Consider the following 22,624-nt stretch of genomic DNA (forward strand, 5'->3'; position numbering starts at 1 on the left):
TCATTGGCATATTTTGAGAAAGCATTTTTTACAAATAATTTGGTACCACCGAGGGTACCACACACTTCGTATGGTATCAAATTGTCTTTATGCACCGCATGTTACAATTTCACATAAATCATATGCGAAAGTGTCAAAAATTGACATATTATATGTCATTCTCTTCAGATTGTGTTTTTCTATGGAATAAAGTAAAAATATACCGAGTGTGTCATTTAAAAATCAAAAGTTATAGTAGATAATCCCCGGTGAAACAGGAAGTGACCGAAAACAATTTTATTGAATACATCAATCAATCTTAATTTATATCATATACTAAAGTAACCACTCTCGTTTTTTATCTAAAGAAATAAAAAAGTTATAGGGGTGAGCTACTTTTGAGAAACATTCGATATAACAGGATCCGGCAATAGTGCATCGGACATTTTTTGTAGCTCGTAGAATAAAAAATTGTGAATCTTGTTTGTGCAACGCTAAAATATGTATACATATAATATTTATGCAGGATGTATTTCAGGAAAATATTTTAACTTCTACAGGAGGGCTCAAAAAAGTGTCAGTGATTCTGGATGATTTTTTTTTAAATCGTAGTAGTACCTATTACTTTTAAATCTTTTTATATTAATTGCAACATTTGAAATTGTTTAAAAAAATATTTTAGACGTTGAAAAAAAATAGCATGTCTTCTTCAGAGATATAGATCCGTTAAAAGATATGTAATTACCGCGAATATCTACGTAATCTTAAAAATTTTAATACAATTTAAATATAAAAAATGTTAATGTTTTAATTCTTTCATCTCAAATAAATAACATACAACATACAAGGTGTTCCATTTAAAACCGAAAACGTAGAAAATTTATTTTATATTTCAGAAAATTTGCCATGGAATTTTAAACACCCTCGCGTAGATCGAACGTTTATAATATACCTAGTTTTAATTTTATTATTTTTCTTATATTATGTTTAATCTTTTCCGTAGACAATTAATTTTCTGACGATTAATGTTATGCAACTTAAAATACACCGTACATAAAAAAGGATTCTACCCATAGATTCTACAAAGCATTTCTTTCTCCTCGAAAATCTCCGTTGGCATTTGGCATTTAGAATGTCAACGTCAGCAAGTCAATGAACCGTTGACGTTTAGTACTTTGTATTTTTATTAAAATTTAAGAAAAATAAACATGGAAGCTTGTTTAGCAGTGGAAAAGGATGTAGATAAAGTATTAACAAAATTTGAATCTATCAATGATCATTCAAACCGAGTATTATCTGAATTAGTAAATCAACTTGACGACCTCAAGAATGAATTACAAAATGGTACGTAGTAAAAGTCTTTGTTTAAAACCTTGTGTCTTTATTTTTAGCCAATGTGTATAATTGCGTACAAAATATTTTTGATTAAGTAAATTCGGTAAATTCTTTTAAATATCTATTTGGATAATTAATTTTACAATATTTAATAAAAACAAGCAATATTTTAATTTTTACTGAACAATTTTTTAGCTCCAGAGGATCATGTCCTCACAAATGTTCAACAGGAGTTGCTCAAACAGACAATGACTAAAGTTAAAGATACCATTTCACGTTTAGCAACTGAACACAGAGATTTACATAGCTCAGTTTCTAAAGTTGGCAAATCTATAGATCGAAATTTTGTACAAGACTTTGCAGCTTGTAGCCGTGAAGATGTATTTAATTCAGCAGAAAAGATCCAAATTATTAATAAAATTATTTGCCAACATTATTACAGGTAAAGTGACTTTTTTTAACATTTTACTATAGATCGAACATTGAAAGTTATAAAATAAAATATTTTACAGACAAGGTATGCATGACATTGCTGATGCACTAGCTGATGAATCAGATATAAATGTAGAAAGCCACGAAAAGGAACCATTTACTGAATTGCACCATATCTCAGAAAGTCTTAAAAATAAGGACCTAGAACCCTTATTAGCTTGGGCAACTGCTCATCATTATGCATTAGAAGCACAAAATTCTTCACTAGAATTTATGATTCACAAATTAAAATATATAGAACTGCTTAGAAAAGGACCAGCCTACCAAGGAGATGCAATCACCTATGCCAGAACTTATTTTAGAAAATTTGTCCAACGTCATGAAAAAGGTAGGTTCTTGAATTTAAAATTTGATAAAAAAATAGGTAAAATTAAATTTATATTTGCATAACATTCAAAATCATATTCTATGCCTTTATATACTTCACTATTAAATACTACTTAAATATGATGTGTATGGTATAAAATATTTTTATAACTAAGTATTGGCTTTTAGATATACAAACACTTATGGGAATGCTTCTTTATGTACAAAATGATATAACTCAGTCACCATATAGCACCTATTTTACTTCTGATAGTGAGATGTGGCTGGAAATTTATGAAATGTTTATTAGAGATGCTTGCCAATTACTGGGTGTATGTGTAAATAGTCCACTAATTACATGTATAAATGCTGGTTGTCAAACTATACCTGCGCTACTTAATATCAAACAGGTCATGATGCAGCGACAAGTAACAGGAATATGGAAAGGCAGTGAAGAATTACCTGTAAACGTTAGTGTTATTTTAGTTATGAAATATTTATAGATTTGTATTTTTAGATTGAAATTGACTTAGGAACAGATAATAGATATCACTCTATGTTTGCTTGCCCTATTTTAAGACAACAGTCAACCAAAAATAATCCCCCAATGAGATTGATTTGTGGACATGTGATATCAAGGGATGCATTGCAAAAATTATGTAATGGAAACAAGTAAGTAAAAACAGAATATGTTGTTCTGTGTTTATGACTGATTTGAATGAATATTGTTAAGAGTTTTTTTAAGGTTGTACTTAAACTGCCGTTAAACGGTAGCTTACTAAAATGCCGTTAATAGGTATGACGTCGTTGATGTGACGCACTTGACGGCTTTATGAAATATAGGAATTTTATAAGGACTAACCAACGCTGTCCATCCCACCAAATAACCAACGCAACTAACCTCGACACTGATAAAAAATATAAAAAACAAATATAAATTAGTAAAAATCAACCAACCCCACCAAATAACCAACTAACCAATGAATTATCACCCTCCAAATAACCACGCTAACCAACCCGCCAAATAACTAAACCAATCCAACCAAAAAGTGTGAAACCAATGCAATAAGATCACGCTAGAAGCAAAAAAAATATAAAAAAGTCTTGGTCGGCGTGAGATTTGAAACACAGACCATTCTCCCGCTTACGAAGCGATAGCCTCAGCCACTGACCCACAGGTGCTCTCGCAAAAAGCTTAAGGCTAGGCATTACTTTCCGCCGACATGAACGACGTCACAATATCTATTAACGGCATTTTAGTAGGCTACCGTTTAACGGCTGTTTAAGTACATCGTTTTTTTAAAAGGAAATGGGGGGACAAAACGGTGAAGGAGAGCAATGTTGTTATTTTTTATATTTTCATATCATCATGAAGTTGATCAAAATTTATATGTGACTAAAAAATATTTATTTGGTGATTAACTAATAACTTAATATTTTTTAACTTGATATTGAAATACAATTATAAAAAAAATTGTACTCGATATTTATTGATGATGATTGTAGAATGTAGAATGAATGAGAGGGGGGGTTAATAACTGCCACCTTAAAGATCTATTGTACAGGGTGGGTCAAATTCGACGCTTTTAAATGGAAACATCCTTTTCTATAGGAAATAGACAAAAACTAATATTGGTGTCTAGAGCTTATTTTTTGTCAAAAACATGATGGTGAAAACCGCATATCGGTATCTGTTACCGTTTTGGAGTTACGGGGTGTTTTTCAAAAATATGCATTTTTAACAAATCGCTGTAAATTTTTTGCTATGGAAAATTTTGTATTTTTATGAAAACATTTCCAAAGCACCTTTTTACGTAGAATTTAATGGTTTAAGTATAATTTTTTTAAAATTAATAATTTAAGAATTATCAATATAATATTTGCTTTCTTATATGGGACACCCTGTATATTTTTAATTTATTGAAAACAATTTAAAATTGTCTTTCCAAAAATGTAACACACTTGATATTTTGCTCCATTCCTCTTCGAGATATAGAGTATATAAAAATTCGCCCGCTTTAAATAAGTAGGCTTTGAACGGCACCGGCTGTAATGCAATAAAATTCTAGCTGTGAGAATCAATTAAAAGGAAAATAATATTTGCTATGAGAGATGCAGAATTTTATAACAATTTAAAATATATTTAACCAACATCAACACATTTAAACTATATCTAATAACAATAAAAATAAATAGCAAACCAAGACATGAGATTTTGCTACAGGTGTTCGACATATCGACCGTCTGCTGTTTGTCCATGAACCGACGGGGCCGTTTTTGAACATTTCTCGCGGAATTCATTAACTCAGTTGGGGTGAAAGATACCCTCTCATAACTGCTAAGTATTTCCAATTCTTGTCTAGATTATACGGAAGAATATGGAACCTTTATTCTTCCGCAAATATATCCATAGGATTAGATCCATGGGCACTAAGTCAGGCGGCCTCGACGGCCAACGGCTGGGATCTTGGTTAGCTATTCAATTATTCTTGAAATTGGCTGCAAAAATTTGCTGCCAACTTCAGCGTTCTGAGGCGGTGCGTTGTCTTGCTGGAAAACTATGTTTTCGAGTTCCATTAAGGGCATATCATCAATAAAGGGTTCAAAGCCTACTAGCTGTGCTACTAGTTAAAAGTGGCGAACTTTTAAATATTCTATATTTCGAAGGGAATTATAACAAAATATCAAGTGTGCTATATTTTTGGAAAGGTAATTTTAAATTTTTTTCAGCTAATTAAAAATATAGAGGGTGTCCCAAATAAAAAAACAAATTTACTGTTGATAACTCTTAAATTACTAATTTAAAAAAAATATACTTAAACCATTAAATTCTACGTAAAAATGTGCTTTGGAAATGTTTTCATAAAAATACAAAATTTTCCACAGCAAATAAGTTACAGTGATTTGTTAAAAATGCACATTTTTGAAAAACACCCCGTAGCTCCGAAACAGTAACAGATATTGATGTGCGGTTTTCACCATCATGTTTTTGATGAAAATTGAGCTCCAGATACCGATATTAGTTTTCGTGTATCTCCTATAGAAAAGGGTGTTTCCATTTTAAGGCGTCGAATTTGACCCACCCTGTACAGCCCAACCCATCCCCCTCTGACAACAGTTCTTCCTCCGAGGGTACACAACCTCCCACGGTTCGAATTTGGCTCTCCGTGCCATTCACACCTGAGGAGTTTGCCTCCGGCTGAGGTGCCCATGAGGTGGAGGCTGGAGGATCTGTTTCCATTTTCTCCACCTCTTTAACTTCATCTCTCCTTAGACCTGGTACCGGTATTCTCCCTATCTATAATAGAGGATATATCCCTCTTTCTCTATTGCCTTCTTGGATTTGAGGTCAACTCTCGACGACAGATTTTCTGTTTGCAATATTTTGATTCCAAAAATACGTAGTAGTTCTATGTCCACGGAATATTGGGATTCCCTGTATACATTTGTGCAGATATAATAGCAAAGTATAAACCATGTACTGGCGTCCAGACTATTCAGATATTTTATTTTATTATAAGAATATTAACTTATGCCCCATAATATCAATTGAGGACTAAACAAGAAAATGTTTTATTTTAATAGACACATCTTTTTGTTTTTTATTTTATTTAGGGTACTTTGGTATATTAATAATGTGCTTGATAAATTATAATTGGAAAAATCTGAGGTTATATTTTATTAACTTCTATTTATTTTACAGAAGTCTAGCATTTCTGTTGTATTTGGTCAGTAAAAAAATATGTATTTTTACATATGTCTAGACCTAGTTTTAAAATATTTTGCGACTGTCAACGTTAGAGTCGCAAACACTAATATATGTGATACCCTTTTGAGTTTTTTACAAGATTTCTATATAATTTACGACGACATTATTTATCATTTCAGGCGTTTAAATGCAAAACACGACAAGTCACACATTTTTGAACACTGTTGAGTTCTATACACCTTTTAATTCATTATCCCAAGAAAAACTCCCTGAATTACATTTTTGTGCAAGACTAGTTGAAGCCTGGCGCATCCGCCACGACATCAGAAAAAAATACTTTTTATTTATTTTTTTTTAATTAAATGAAAAGCAAAAAATCCGGCGACGACAGTTTTTAGAAGAGCAAATTAGCTATCTTTTAGTAAAAAAAGCAACTTTCTAGAGCAAGTCGTTACTTCAGTAGAGACGACACAGATAAACATTAGCATTTTATATATGTAGATATTTGTAGGTAAAGGTTACTGCACTAGATAAATTCAGTGCTTTAGACCTATTATTCTTTTTAATATTCGTAATATTTTAAATAATCTTTTGTGTATTCTGTAAAATTTATTTCAATAGACTTGTCGGGTTTTACATTTATACGCCTGATTTATGGAAATGAAGTTATAAAGGTTGGAAATTCTTGAAACCTGATTTCCACGGCTAAACCTTTGAAAATTTTAATAAAAACAAAAATGCCTTACTAATTATTTATTTCGTCAACAAATTGAAAAGTCTGAAAAAGAATCCCTTTTGATTCAGAATTCAGTAGGCAGATGACGCGACTTCTGTGTATAACCTCGTGGATAACTTTAAAATTCATATATAGTTATATTTAACAAAACTTTGGTTGCACATTATAATACGACCACCAGCAAACTCCATAAGACGACGCATGGTGTCATTGATGACGTGCAACTAAAGTTTTGTTAAATATACATAAAACTGCTCTACGCGCCATTTCTAAATAATTTGTTGATGCTATGCAAAATGATTTGCTTAAGCTTAGTTCTTAGTATAAGCGATCTTTCCCTATAAGATGCGTGAACTTGCCGTTGGTGAGGAAACTCCTAGTCGGGTGCCGGAGGGAATTCTTTCTGGTACTTTGACTGGGTCTAAGGAGCATCTCGCTGTTTTGTACCTGGCTGTAGTGTCGTGGTCAGTGAGCACCAAGACATATAACCGATGCTGAATGGGACTACCCTCTCTGTCATACCAGGCCCTATACCATGATACAAAGAAAACAAGGTATGATATTGCGCAGGTTGGCCACTACGTCACATGTGATAAACGGCACCATTGGTCGGCAAGCTCCGCGCGAAGGTGAAAATAATTTTTCAAATGTCAAGCTCGATGATTTGACATAACTTTTGGGGTAATGTCCTAATTCTTCCCTATTTTAGGTCATTTTTTTATTAGTGGATATTTTTTGTATGGCATATGACGTCACAGGTGATATGCGCAAACTGAACGAAATTGGGGCCGCTATCGATCATACTTTGTTTTCTTTGTACCATGGCCCTTTGAATAAGAAGACTAAGGAAGGAGCATAATGCTATCCATGTATTTATGCATGGTGGGCGGAAAAGCCACCATAAAAGCTCTCTAGGGTGGGGATCCTTGACAGTTCTGTTTGACGATTCATTTGACACATTTGAATTTGATTTGAAATTTTGTGGATTTGTCAGTCTTTAAGGAGCTTATTTTATGTTATTTATTATTTATTCTACTACTGATAGTTGTATAAAGGTAGTAAATCTAGATGGAAATTGTGGCAGAACTTAAATTAACAGTGACACTATCGCGATTTATCGAAAAGACTCTAAAATAGTTGGTTGTGTAGCGTGCGGTAGATCTCGGCAAAAATTGAGTGAAATAATGGAACAACTTTTCGCTAGTAAGTGACTATATAATATACATACGTGTAGTAAACCGATCATTTATGAAATTCACTTAAATTAACTAAATTATATATTTTTCTTGCATTTTAGCTTTTATTTATTACTTGTCAAAGATTAGATGTCAAAGAATTTAGATACGTTAATTTGACTTACCTGCTTCAGTAGCGTATCGGATGTTTGTGTTAATAAATACTTATTATAACTTATCTATTTTTATTAGAATTATATATTTTATAACAATTTTAATAACTACCAACATTTATTCACAACGTAAAATAAAACAAAAAATTATTGAGTCTATCCCACGTCTACCCTACATCATAGTTTTATATTTTTTAAATAAAATTAGAACGACACTGATAAACCGGAATTTAAGTCGGCCATATTTGAGGCCCATCGCGGTGTACCTAAGATTTTTGATATGCTCCTTCCTTAGTCTTCTTATTCAAAGCCATGGCCCTATACCGTATCATATATACTTATGTGGATAAGTAAATCACTATGGAAACTGTCGCAAACATATCAACGACATCCATTTATCTTCTTTTTTAATTGCACACACGCGGTGCTTCTACTCTATCTATCCTTGTCGAGGACCTATCGTCCACGCGCCTTTGAACATTAATTTTAAAAATTTAATTTGTAAAATGCTTTTATTTGAACAATAAATTGAATGTTTACTGTCGCAAAAATTAAATTATATAAAAAATACATTTAGCCACTCCATATGAATATCAATATTCTTAGGAAATCTAACCGGAAAGTATGCATGTGGCTTAATATAAATAAAAGAACAACTGAATACTTTATTTGCCTATGAAAAGATAATTCGGAGACCTTTATATTAGAACTTTCACACACTAAACACTTTTCTAGTAATTTTTACGAGTATTTAGAAAGTCCAACGAAAAAAAAATAGAAATATAGTTGCACAAACTTAAAATTAACTTCTCACTGAACACACTTGCATGCTTGGCTATATAAAAGCGGTCGATAAAAGAGTAATTAATACAATTTTTAAAATAAAAACGCCCTTACACAATGGAAATAAGATTATGACATATGATTATGACAATATGATGACAAGGAAAAGTTGGTTTCCATAATAATGTATAATTTGTACTTTCTAAACCGTATAATATTGTGACTATTTTGGAAATACGTGAAACTTTTAATGCGCATGCGCAAAGTAAGATCCTCGAGAAAGACAAACCTATTGAACGTTTCATAAGTGCAATAAAAAAGGTTTGAAAATGGCATGTCGTGATGTTGGAGACATATTTTTTAATACTAAACTTATGGCGTTGATTTATCCACGTATATATATATATATATATATATATATATATATATATATATATATATATATATATATATATATATATATATATATATATATATATATATATATATATATATATATATATATATATATATATATATATATATATATATATATATATATATATATATATATATAAGTATATATGATCTAGGGTCTGTGGTCATGTCTAACCGGCATAAGGCATGGAGGTGGGGGGGGGGGGGTTGGATTAATTGCCCAGACCTAGAGGAGACCTCATCAAAATCCTAAATACTACCATGGCGGGACCAGGTCAAAGGGACGTGTGTGGCTAGATTGAAGACTAGTTTTTCCTCGTCTCAACGAGGGGGCACCCCGTTGTATTTACCTTTTACTTCTACATGCGAGGCTCTGTAGAAGTGGACGGACTAAGTCTTATAGTGAAGCTGGAGGGAAACCACCTAGCAAAACTGAGAACATTAACAGTGCAAGTTCCAAGGGACCAATCCCAAAGGGAACTACAGGAGAGGCAACTCTCTTTTTTATTAATTGACCTCAAATCCAAGAAGACAGACCAAAAAAAAAGGAGAAAAGGAGAGAGATATCCTCTGTTATAGATTCGGGAAAACGCCAGTTAGGTTAGGAGTTAAAGATGTGGAGAAAATGGAGACAGATCCTCTAGCCTCTACTTAACGGGTACCTCAGCCGGAGACAAGCTCCTCGACTCTGAGGGGCACGGAGCCGGAGGGCCAAACCTCAACTGGAGAAGGGTGTAGATATACTAGAGTGGGCATTAAAAATTATTTTTTTCCAAAAATCCTTCCTTTTGGGGACAAACTACGGGTATTTTTTTTTCTTTTATTTTTAAACAAAAAGAACACGTGCCGACTGCCAATTGAAATTGTCACTTCCTAGCAAACTTCAATTGGCTGTCGGCACGCGTTATTTTTGTTAAAAAAACAAAAAAAATCCCCGTAGTTTTTCGTCAAAAGGAAGAATTTTTGGGGCGCCGAAAAAAAATAATTTTTAACGACCACCCTAGTGTATACCATCGTAGGAGGTAGATGTCCACTCCTCGGAGGATGAATATCTGCTGTCAGAGGAGGATGGGAATACCCTGTCTTCCCTACAATAGGAAGATCCCATAAGAAGGGTATTACTTTAATAACATATACAGTAGGGTGTCCGTTATTTCCCAAGTTGATTCTTTTTTTGCTGCCGCCCTCTGAAGTTTTAGTTTTTGGTCTAAAAAAAATATCCAACGTAAACAAGCTCATAATTTTGAATTTAAACCGTGCCGGAGTCAGGATACTTTTCGCATTTAAATAACATGGGATTTTCTGACCTTTTGCATTTATTTTTTTATTTCCAAAGCAAATGGACCTACAGCGTCGACAAAGACATATTCTAATACAAAATTTTACGCTCTACAAAAAAGGTCTTTTTGGTTTTTTTCATAAAAACATTCCTTTAAAAGTTATTTCCGGCGAAAGTTATGCACATATTTTATAATCAAATTTTCATTGCGCCTTTCGATTTTGACTAAAAAAGGATCTGGAGCCATACTTTTTTCAATAAAACAATATTTCTTTACCAACTTTAATACGGAAAACTAATTTTGCGCCATCTATAATCAATTGATCAAAACTATAATTTAAGGTTATTGTTTCATTGCCTTTCAGTGTTCGTAAATATGTGTGCCAATTGAAAAGAATGAACAAATTTCGAGTGGTTTTTATCTTAAATATTATTTGTATCGAATTAATTAAATAAAATTATTAATTAAATAAAATTATTAAGTTAACTTATTAATTAATTAAGTTAAATTATTAATTAATTAAGTTAAATTATTAATTAATTAAATTAAATTCACGATTAAATTAATTTAATTAATTCGATACAAGTAATATTTACCATAAAAACCACTCGAAATTTGTTCATTCTTTTCAATTGATACACATATTTTCGAACACTGAAAGACAATGAAACAACAACCTTAAATTATAGTTTTGATCAATTGATCATAGATGGCGCAATATTAGTTTTGCATATTAAAGTTGGTAAAGAAATATTGTTTTATTGAAAAAAGTATGGCTCTAGATCCCTTTTTAGTCAAAATCAAAAGGCGCAATTAAAATTTGCAGTGAATGATAGAAAAATTTGATTATAAGCTATGTGCATAACTTTGCCCGCGGATAACTTTTAAAAGAATGTTTTTATGGAAAAAACCGTAAGAACCTTTTTTGTAGAGCGTAAAATTTTGTATTAGAATATGCCTTTGTCGCAGGTGTAGGTTCATTTGCTTTGGAGATAAAAAATTAAATGGAAAAGTTTAGAAAATTCCATGTTAATGGGAAAAATATCATGATTCCGGCACGGTTTAAATTCAAAATTAAGAGCTTGTTTACGTTGCTATTTTTTTTTTAGTCCAAAAACTAAAACTTCAGAGGGCGGCAGCAAAAAAAGAATCAACTTGGGAAATAACGGACACCCTAATACACAGTTGATCTTATTTAAGGTCACGGTGATTACCCCCCCCCCTCTCCGCTCATTTTACATTCTACACTCTAGTTTAAGTGATATTCGATTGTTTTGGTGTGGATTGTTGTGGGAAATGTGAGTTTTGATGAACTGTCTTTTGAACCTGTTACCAATTTTACTTGATTAAAAGGAATCAACAAGTGATTTTGCTGTTGTTTGGTATAGTGGCAGACTTGTTTGGTATAGTGGCAGCTTAAGTTTAAATACACCATGGTGCATTTAAATTTCCTGTTCATAACAATTTACTTATTAGATGTATTTCATTTTATGTTTACCCTAATAATTTTTACAGAATGAAATGTCCATATTGTCCAATGGAGCAGGCACCTCAGGATGCTAGGTTAATATACTTTTGAACTTCTAGAAACTACATCAGTTACATGTCAAGATAAATATTATTTTAGCTTGGCACTACTTATTAGGGGATACAGCTTCTGTGAGTATTTATCGATTTTAACCTCATAGGGAGATTCATCTCCTAGAAATACTATCTAATGATATTTTGGTATTATTTCTTAATATTAAACTTTCTATTTGCGAAACCATGACTGCCATTGTTACTGTCTTTTAAAAAATCGTTAGAGGAATTGCCACAGTGTTTTTATAGTACGAAATTTTATACTTTCAACATTTTTTTTATTTGTTCTTATATAGGTAGTGACAGGTTAGAATAATAGTTACTAAATTTATTTAACAAATTTTTGTGATCTCTGAAAGTCGATTATTTTGTTTTTGAATATTTATAAGACGTAAGATTTTATAATATATTACTTATAAGATATACAAACTTATTAGTAAACGGTTTATGATTTACTATAAGATGGTGTTTTCTTTATGGGGTTTTAATGTTTATTTTCTAGCAACAATAAACTTTGAAATGTATTTATATTTTGCCTATTCCTAATAATTGTATGAACATTTTTTTTGTTTGTAATATTTTCAATGTATTCAATATGAAATAATACATAAACTTATTTGTTTAGTTGGTGTTTCTATTGGATTAAAAAATGTGATATAAATAAATTTTAAAGCTGTCTGTTTCTGTTCACTTGTAATTATATTTCGTAGATAAATTATATATTGTGTACAAACATTAGATAACCATTTGTCAAAATAAATTGTAAACATTACTAACTGTTTACTGTACTAGAAAAACTTTTTTTAACATTCACAGTATTTCTTTCCACCCATATATAATATTTTTTGAGGAGTGTTGGATAGAACAGCTATTCCTGACGATTGACTTGTTTCTTGGCCCCAGATTTCAACCGTGAAGTATAATCCCTTAGAGTTTTTCGATGTCATTTCTATTTTGACGGAACCCTGGCCAACACCTCCTTCAATAATTCTAGCCTCTCCTGCATCTCTGTCTCTGGGCATCTGATTGTTTACCTTAATGCAAGTAATGACAAACATCCCTCTTCCTAACCAGGAATACTGCAAACAAAAAAAATATATTAACCACTTAATATGATAATTGGTAAATAAATATTTTTATTTTTTACACCACCACTATTAAATTAGAAATGATTATAATTTTAACTTTAACTATAGTTTCCAAATAAAATATTTAAAGAACTAGTGTTCTTGGAAGTGAGGATTATAATATATCTGCAACTGTAGTATACCGGGTGCGTCTCAAAAGTGGCTTACCCCTATAACTTTTTTTATTTTTTCAGATAAAACAACGAAATTTGGTATGTTAGTATATGACATAAATTAGGATTGATTGACATATTCAATTGATTTCGGTTACTACAAAATTACTACAACTTTTGATTTTTAAATAGCACCCTCGAAATTTTTTTAATTTATTCGATAGAAAGTGACATTCTGAATAGAATGTCATATCATATGTCAACTTTTGACATTCTCACTTAATAAAAAATTGTATTTTAAAATTCTAGAAGTAGTACTTTAAAAATCTAGAGTGCCATGGCTATGCAAAAAACACTAATTCTTCATCAAGGAGCCTTGGAAAAATAGATTTCATGGTTTAATGTTTTTAGTGCCTTCTCCAAATGCTCAAGTCGTATTTTTAAACATATCTCAATTTTTTCAAACGGAACGAAGGTGGCTCATTAGCATATTTAGCATTTTTTTACGAATAATTTGATACCACACACTTAGTATTTCAAGTCAAATTTTCGTTACGAACCGTTATAATTTCAAATAAACCATATGCGAAAATGTCAAACGTTGGCATATGATATGTCATTCTATTCAGAGTGACACTTTCTATCGAATAAAGTAAAAAATCCCGAGGGTGACATTTAAAAATCAAAAGTTGTAGTCGTGAACGAAAACAATCAATCCTAATTTATGTCATATACTAACATACCAAATCTCGTTTTTTAACTAAAAAAATAAAACAGTTATAGGGGTGAGCCACTTTTGAGACGCACCCGGTATATATAAATACTAATATATTATACATATGTTGTATAATACACTATATCATTTATATATGTATATATAGTGTATTACTCTCGATTTCATTTTAACCGCCCATACACGCAAGCGATCAGTCCCGCAGTCCAGATATGACATTACTTATCCGCCGCGCTGGCTCTGTCCTTCAGAGTACAGATATTTTAGTATCACAAACGGCGCATATCTGATCTTTCATATCGGATTCTCAAGGGTATTAACCCTTCAGGTAATGTCAAAATCATTTGTTTTTTACGGAATTCATCGTGCAATCGGACTGCCACATACCCGATATTTATCCGTGGTAGTTCACTAACCTACTGATATTTATGAAGGTAGAGCCCGCTCTAGACCGAGTGCTCTGAGGGCGAGGGAGAGGGCCAGAGAAACAAAAAAAAGTATGATTTCTCTATGAGTACACTCTCGCACTTGTCTGCCCTTGGGCAGTATAATTATTGCTGAAAAAGAGGCGCGCTTTTAAGGCAAGACAGTCTCATATGCGTCCTTTCAAAGGCTCTGTGTGACGGGATACGGTTTAGGTCTTTATATTTTAGATTTCTAGGTCGGTTTTTAGGTCGTCCAGGCGTCTTGTTCTTTATTCTGCTAGGAGCAGGTATGAACAAATACTACAACAGTTGTATTGCCGACTATCGTCTTCAATACAAAACACAGTACGTCTTATCAAAGAGGATGATTTTGTAACGGTTTTTAACCTTGTATCTGCAACAGGATTCCTAGTCTTCAGATCGAGTTAATATACCGGATGCGTCTCAAAAGTGGCTCATCCCTATAACTTTATTTTTTCAAGTAAAAAAACGAGATTTGGTATGTTAGTACCTATATGACATAAATTAGGATTGATTGACGTATTCAATTGTTGTAGGTCACTTCCTGTTTCACCGGATATGACTAGGGTAGAAGCACCGGTTGTGGCCAGGTTAAGGGATTTTTAGAGTTTGACTTATCAGAAAAAATATTTGTAGTTAATTTTGGAGATAAAACAAAATTTTTGGTGCTTCTCCAAACATTTTTCTTTCAAAATCTGCTTTTATTGTAAAGATTTGTATTCTTAATAAACAGAAAATAATTATTTTATGAAAACATACGATTTTTCCCATGTAGCAAATGTGGCCACATTTGGCACAAGGTGGCCACATTTGCTACCATTTGTGGCCACATTCTTGCAAAAATATTCTCTATATTGAATTTTGCAGATAACTAAGCAAATAATATTATTTTATTTATTAATTTCTTTAAAAAAAAGACATTTGGTACTTAATTGTTTATATTTTTAACAAAAAAAACATGAACGTTTATTCCTATCTTAAAACAAATCAAGTGATACCTAATACCTTATTTTGCTTTTTATCTGTTACACAAATGTCAAATAAAAATTAGGTACATATTAATGCTACTGTGAGGAACAATAAGAAAAGTACACTAATTTATCAGAATATTCTTGAATATTTGTTAGTTCAGGTAACCACATATATGTCTCTTGAATTGACTTTTTTTAGATTCATCAATTTTCATTGTTATAACACGCAGTTTGTACCAAAGCAAGTCATTTTTACTTCCAATTGCCGCAGATTTGAACCATTGCGCAGCTTCGCAGCTATAATATTCATTATTTTCAATTTGTAATATTTTTCCTGGATTCAACTGATTCCCGTACTTTAAAATAATAAAATTTCCTATGTTTAATTCAGCAGATGTCACAGAAGTTTAAGATGGCGTTGGTTTCTCGTTTTCATTTCTACTAGAAAGATCTTTATTTTCTTTAAATTTTATTTTTTTTAATTGTTTTCTTTTTTATAAAGTTTTTATTGCCAGTTTTTGTTTTTTTCTCCTTTCTCTTCATTAATTCAACCCACTTATCATAGGTAATGACTGATGGTAGATTTTAGCCTCTTTCTTTTTAAAGATTAACATCTTCCCGGGCATCATCCTTAAGTTCATAATTATGTCTACTAGTCCTTTTCCTGCATGGTTTGGTCTAGTGGTCCTGAATCATCTTCCTTTGAATTCTCATAATTTTTATTTTCATCGCATTCGTTCATATTTATTCCATTTAGTTCTATATCTATATTATTTTGCTATATTCGTTTTCGCATCTGAAGAAAAAATTGATGACGGTATATGTTCAGATTGGTAATCTTGGCCGATAATTGTATTTGGGATATTATATTTAGGTACTATTATTCAGTTTTTATTAAAAGCTAAATAATAACAAATAAAATGTTCTTCATATTATGTTATCCGTCGTTTGCACTTACATTATAAATCTAAATAATATGTGGTCACAACTAGATTTCGATTGCACCATTTTTGGCCATAACCTGGCTACAAGTAGAACATAATTAAAATTTAATTACGCCTTTTGTGGCTACAGAAATAAATCCTAAATATTAATTATTTGAATGTAATAAATTTAAAAAACAGTTGCCAGATGTATATTATTTATAAAAATCATGGAAAATTAAACCCCAATACAGATTATTGTTAATAATTTGAGTTCTACTTACCTAGCTATCCTTAAGAAATGGGTTAAGAAAACAGCATCTAGTAAATATGTGCTACTACTTTTTGGTCTAACGGCCGACTTTTACACCAAATTTGAATATTTTCTATTGCATATGACGCTGGATATATCAATTTAGAAAATTATAGATGCACGGTTGTCACAATGACTTGAAAAAGCTTAATTTTTAAGATTTTTTAAAGAAGTGGCTACAACAGGGTCAATGACCACAAATGGTGCGTCTACCCTACAACTTTTGATTTTTAAATGGCACCCCCGGTATATTTCTACTTTATTCGATAGAAAATGACACTCTGTGCTTGGAGTCAATCACATTTTTTGTCAACGGTGAATCTTATATGTCTATACTTTCTGAGATGTTTCCTTCTTTGTCTATTAATATCAGTCTATTAGATTTGCTCTTGATTTCCTACATTAGATTTACAAAGAGTAAAGGAATTATTGTGTCTGACAAATTGCTCTTTGTTACCTTTTCTACCAAATTAATAGTTTTGAAGGGGGTATGATGCTTTTCTAGTTTTAAGTTGAATAATTTAGAGACAGTTATTTCAGCAATTATACCACAGTAATGAAAAAATCAAATTTACCTATATTTAAATTACGTGTAAGTATACAGTACTGAACGAAATGGCACCACAGCTAGATTTATTCAGATATTTGCAGCAGTTATCTGTTGCCAGACCTAGATAAATTACAGTTCAAATTCAATTGGAATTTTGGCTACTTGGAATGGCTACCCTGATGAAAACCAACATATAGAGCGATTGAGAAGTAAGCAAAGAAGACATTCATCTAGGTATTTAGTATGTGCAAATAGTCGATGGTGAATATTGTCTCATAGGAAAGTTTTTTGCAACCAAACCAAACTCCACAAACCATGCTACGTTGATATCTATATTAGTTAATGAGACAAAAATTGATTCACAGGAAGCTATGGAAGACCCCAATGTACCCAATTTCATATAATATTTAAAATTAAAACTATTGGAGATAGAGAGGCTGTTAAATGGGAAAAGAATTGCAGTTTTGTGGGGTCATAAATATGCGCCTTTTAGATTTTTGAAAAAGTTCATGGCTACTAGATATTTCGAAAAAAAACGAATTTCGGCGATTTTAAAAATTGTTCTTAATTCCAATATAATCTATTTTAGACAAAAAGTTTTCAGGTAAAAGTTGTAGATAATCACATCCTTAATGAGATTGCGTTCTCCGTTTTTTTTCTAAAGCCTGTCATTTTTGTCCTATTACACAACCAAACCATTACAACATATGTTTTTTTATAAATAGAAACCATAGTTGGGAATGACTTCATAAAAAGCGCCATTTTTCAAGCTTTTCCGCTATATAAGAACTACTTTTTTTCGAAAAATTACTGAGTTATAGCCAATTTTTATAATTTTTAAACGATTTCACTTAGCCATGGAAACAAGTTCTCCTCGTTGCTCTCAGAGATGACAAACTGTCACATCCAAACTTTGGACCAATAAACAAAAATTGTAAATATGAATTTTTCAAATGAAGGAAAGTGTGTAGGATTATTAGTTCAACTTTTTTTGTCCATAGATTTTCGAGGATACGTTGAAAAGATACATGCATTAGTTCGGTTATCTATGGATACATGTTAGAAAAGATAAATTTAGATACTCGCTCATCCAAAGAGTGGTTCCAACATGACTTTCATTATGACACACCTCCCCCCCTCCCCCATAATGAAATGTTAAAAAATATTTATATCATAATTATGCAAACTGAGTGATAGGAAGAGGTGGACCAATTGCATGGGCTTCCTTGATCACCTGACCTATCCATTTTAGATTTTTTATACGGTATGGTTAACAAAGTATAGAAAAGAACTTATGAATTAAGGGAGGGCACTCGAAGAGGCGGTACAGGAGAAGTTAAATTAAGTCGACCGGTCGTTCTGTGAGAATAGCTAGAAATTCAGTTTTAAAAAGATGCATTTATGTACTCAAAACAATGGCGGATTTTTTGAACCTTTTCTGAAATAACTTACGTATAGTGTGACCAACGGATCTGAAGCTACGGGGTGTCGGCAGGGTAACGCAGTTGTAAACAAAACACGCCCAATTTCATTCATAAAATAGGCATGGGCGTACGATGTTTTATGAAAAAAATGTGTATCATAAATATAATATTCAGATTAATAATTTTTTTCAAAAAACTTATGCTGTTTGAATCGTTACTGTTGAGTTAGCAGATAAACACTAAAAGCTTTTATTAAAGCTCCCTTAAATATTTTGAATCATTTTATTATTATGTGTTGTTAATAGATATAATAGAAGAAATAATTTCAGCTGATGGGAGTTGGAACCTTTGGTCTTACACAGCAAAATAAAACACTAAATCAGCACAATACACCAAAACACCTTTACTTTTACACTGGACGCACGTTTCGCTAACCATGTTAGCATCATCAGAAGATAATCAAGACTGAGTCTTGAGGTATATTTATTTATATATCTGTACTAACCAAAGACATTCTTCCTAAATCTATGGTACTAACTATATTTTTTTCTATAAAACATATACATAATTTTAGATATAACTATTTCCAGCAAAAAAAAATCTTTGGAAGCGCATACAAAACATAATTTTACTCACCAGTAAATCCAATATTGCCTATTAAACCAGATATGGTATCGCTCCTCCAGCACTTTTTAAAGGTTAGATCATTGTCTACCCATGTTTCATCCAAATAGATAATACTTGGCGATATTTTCGAATTTCGCGTATATATTTATATCTCTCTCTGCAATATAATGGGCCGCTCCATTAGTATTTTTCTGTTATTTTGACATTTACGCCAAAAAAATCCATTTGATTTTAATAACCCCCTAAGCGTTTCCCTACCAAAGGAAAATTCGATTCTTCCTGCAATTTTTGCAAAAGCTTTCTAATTGTGGGGACGACTTTGAATTCGAGATAAAATCTATTTATCAAATACCTGACCACTTGGAAATCAAAGTCGTGGAGCTTTTCAACAGCAGTCTCACGTGGTCGTTTCTTTCCAGGGCTGGATATCATTTTATCGGGGTTAGTTTCCAACCCTTTTTTATCTTCTGTGTGAATTTTTTATAGCCGATGCGCTAACTCCGGTATAAAGAGATATCCGCTCAAGTTTACGTTTAAGCGGCAACTTAAGCGAACTCTCTGTAGCTTCTTCATCGCAAACCCTATTATGAACACAAGGAAATAAACCAAATGAGATTTCATCCACGTTTATTTATATTTATTTTAGTTTAGCTAAAATATTTAGGTAAAATGCGTGCTTTTCATTTTAGCAAATATTTAATTTTAATATTCTAATAATTACATATATTATTATTATTCTACTTACCTATATAAATTAGCTATTATTTCTCTTGTCTGGCTATGTAGCGTCTTACCCTTAACAAATTTATTCATTTTAAAACACAAATATACGATCAAACTTAATATTAATAATTAAAAACTACGAACGAAAAACATTATAACATGATAACAAAACAATAAAACACAACTTAACTATTAAATATAGGAAAAATATAGGAATAAAATTTAGGATAACCGGTATAAAATAATGAAAGAAAGTAATAATGATCAAAAGAATGACACCGCCACTGGATATTTCAATAGTATTCAATATTTCTATTCTTTTCAGAAGAGACCCTGAAGTTGGGGATAAAGATAGCGAATAGGAAAGGCGTAAAAGCCATGGCAACCGCGTGGTAACAAATCCTGTGACGTACTCTCGTCAATCATGTTCGATGAATAGGCGGCCATGCGCGGCGATGCCGGTTTGCCAGTGTTATCGTTGAAAAATCTTCACCTTCCATAATAAGCAGATTATACAGAATGAAAGAAATAAGTTATTAAATAAAACATATCGAACAATATGAACTACGTTAAAATTCCTTAGTAATATACGTCAGAATATATGCTAAGCACATTACTATAAACTAATATATAATAAAAATGTATGAAATTTATAGTTCATGTCTGGCAATTTTGCAATTTTATAGATAAACGTGGCAATATCGATTTTTTTTCTCGCATTCCTTCCGTAGCTTCAGATCCGCTGGTTAAACAGTAGTGAGAATTATAGGCTATATGGCTGAAAAGCTTGGCCAACTATGGTTTCCATTTAAAAAAAAAACATGTGTTTGTGTCATATGTCAAAAATGACAGGCTCTAAAATCTTTTTGTTTAAAATAAATTATAATGGAATTAGAGACAATTGTTGAAATAGTCAAACTTTGTTTTTTTTAAATATCTATTAACCCATAAACTTTTTCAAAAATCTGAAAGGCTAATATTTATGACCTCACAAAAAGGGGTAATATTTATGACCTCAAAAGGCTAATATTTATGACCTCACAAAAAGTACCCCTGTAACTTTGTTATTTTTTTTTTAGAAAAAAATACGAAATTTGGTATGTTAGTATATGACAAAAATTAGGATTGATTCATATATTCAATACTTTTTGGTCTCTTCCTGTTTCACCGGAAATGAGTAACTTTTGATTTTTAAATGGCATCTTCGGTATTTTTTTTTTACTTTATTCGATGGAAAATGACACTCTGAATAGAATGCTGTATCATATGTCAACTGTTCACATTTTTGTTTAAAAAATCGTATTTTAAATTTCAATCTGCCATGGTGTGCCATGGCCGATTGAAATTTATAATCAATAATAGTAATAATCAATATGCCATGGTTGTGTTTAAAACACTGATTTTTAATCATGGAGCCTTGAAAAAATAGATTTGATCGTCTAATATGTTAAGTGTCTTGTCCTGGCCGGTTAAAAGATACCCAAATCGTATTTTTAATCATTTCTCAGTTTTTTTCAAACGGGACGGGGGTGGCACTAGCATATTTGGAAAAATATTTTTTTACGAATAATTTGGTACCACACACTTTGTATTTCGAGCAAAATTATCGTTATAAACCACATATTTTTGAATCGTTTCAAATAAACCATAAAAATGCAAGAATGTCAAAAGTTGGTATATGATATGTCATTCTATTCAGAGTGTCATTTAAAAATCAAAAGTTATAGTAATTTCTTGTGAAACAGGAAGTGGCCAAAAACAATTGAATACGTAAATCGGTTCTAATTTATATCATATACTAACATATCAAATCTCGTTTTTTATCTGAAAAATTTAAAAAATTATAGAGGTGAGCCACTCTCGAGAAACACTCGGTATATGTATTTAGTCTGGGTGTATTTGCGGCTCCTGAGCGTTATTATTTGATCGTTTAAAATGTAACATAAAATATCGTCATTTTATCTTGGCGGTGGGTGGGCACGAGCCCCTATACCCTTTAGCACCAGCCCGATCAGAGGTACGTAGTAACCGTATCCTCAATATTAAATTAATATTTACACTTACCGTGGATTTTTTAATAGTGAAGGGATCAGCATTTTTTTGAACGTCTTCCTCGACCAACTTTCTTCCACTACAACTCCCTGCGCTTATCGAATACCTGTAATCAGACCATTCCAATTGCTCTTGTCCATTATTGGAATTACTGTGTTTGTCATAATAACTGTTATAGGCACCATAAGATATCGAGCTGAAACTAACCAAAACTATTAAGCTAATAAGTACTTTCATATTGTCTAGAAATAAATTATGTTACTAGGACGAAGCTTATCTTTCAAGAATTCTTTACAGTTTTGAACTACTTTCGAAGTTCTTAATTTTATTATTATTGACAATTTGTTGTTACGAAAATTTGCCTTTTAACCCGCAATTTATAATTATTTGATAATATTTACAAATTTATTAGTTTTATCTGACATTGAAGAATATACATATATGTATATGCGTAGGTACACGGGGTAAAAATATAAACCAAATACACTTATATTTAGTTCTAAGTAAAAAATGTCATTTACTAAAAAGCCAAATATCTTTCTATATGATTCTGACATATAACAACACCTTAAATATAAAAGTTTACAAATTATAAATTTGATGCAAAATAATATGTACAGGGTAATTCGAACTTGGGCTCTTGAATATAACCAGGA

The 22,624-nt window shown here is 31.6% G+C and overlaps 2 protein-coding genes across 2 annotated transcripts; one reads left to right on the plus strand and one right to left on the minus strand.

The window, feature by feature from the left end:
- Positions 1–1,115: 1,115 nt before the first annotated feature.
- Positions 1,116–12,738, plus strand: LOC115886822 (E3 ubiquitin-protein ligase RMND5A). The gene is made up of 6 exons (XM_030906125.1): positions 1,116–1,323; positions 1,510–1,756; positions 1,827–2,134; positions 2,302–2,576; positions 2,630–2,784; positions 11,901–12,738. The coding sequence occupies exons 1-6, from the start codon at positions 1,188–1,190 to the stop codon at positions 11,962–11,964; spliced, it is 1,185 nt and encodes a 394-aa protein (XP_030761985.1). The 5' UTR covers positions 1,116–1,187; the 3' UTR covers positions 11,965–12,738.
- On the minus strand, positions 12,643–22,299 carry LOC115886823. Its single transcript, XM_030906126.1, has 2 exons — positions 21,981–22,299; positions 12,643–13,045 (listed from the first exon to the last, which is right to left on the minus strand). Exons 1-2 carry the CDS (start codon positions 22,203–22,205, stop codon positions 12,770–12,772), a joined length of 501 nt encoding a protein of 166 aa, XP_030761986.1. The 5' UTR covers positions 22,206–22,299; the 3' UTR covers positions 12,643–12,769.
- Between the last annotated feature and the right edge of the window lie 325 nt (positions 22,300–22,624).

Source organism: Sitophilus oryzae, unplaced genomic scaffold (genome assembly GCF_002938485.1).
Source record: "Sitophilus oryzae breed Bouriz unplaced genomic scaffold, Soryzae_2.0 scaffold_499_pilon_pilon, whole genome shotgun sequence".
Lineage (NCBI taxonomy): Eukaryota > Metazoa > Arthropoda > Insecta > Coleoptera > Curculionidae > Sitophilus > Sitophilus oryzae.

What these genes read in the sequence shown, in the direction of transcription:
- LOC115886822 (XM_030906125.1), top strand. Translation starts at nt 1,188, where the DNA reads ATGGAAGCTTGTTTAGCAGTGGAAAAGGATGTAGATAAAGTATTAACA. An exon ending in TGTCCAACGTCATGAAAAAG is followed by an intron (nt 2,135 to 2,301) that starts GTAGGTTCTTGA and finishes ATTGGCTTTTAG; the next exon opens with ATATACAAACACTTATGGGA. An exon ending in AAGGCAGTGAAGAATTACCT is followed by an intron (nt 2,577 to 2,629) that starts GTAAACGTTAGT and finishes TTGTATTTTTAG; the next exon opens with ATTGAAATTGACTTAGGAAC.
- LOC115886823 (XM_030906126.1), bottom strand. Translation starts at nt 22,205, where the DNA reads ATGAAAGTACTTATTAGCTTAATAGTTTTGGTTAGTTTCAGCTCGATA. An exon ending in TCACTATTAAAAAATCCACG is followed by an intron (nt 13,046 to 21,980) that starts GTAAGTGTAAAT and finishes TTTTGTTTGCAG; the next exon opens with TATTCCTGGTTAGGAAGAGG.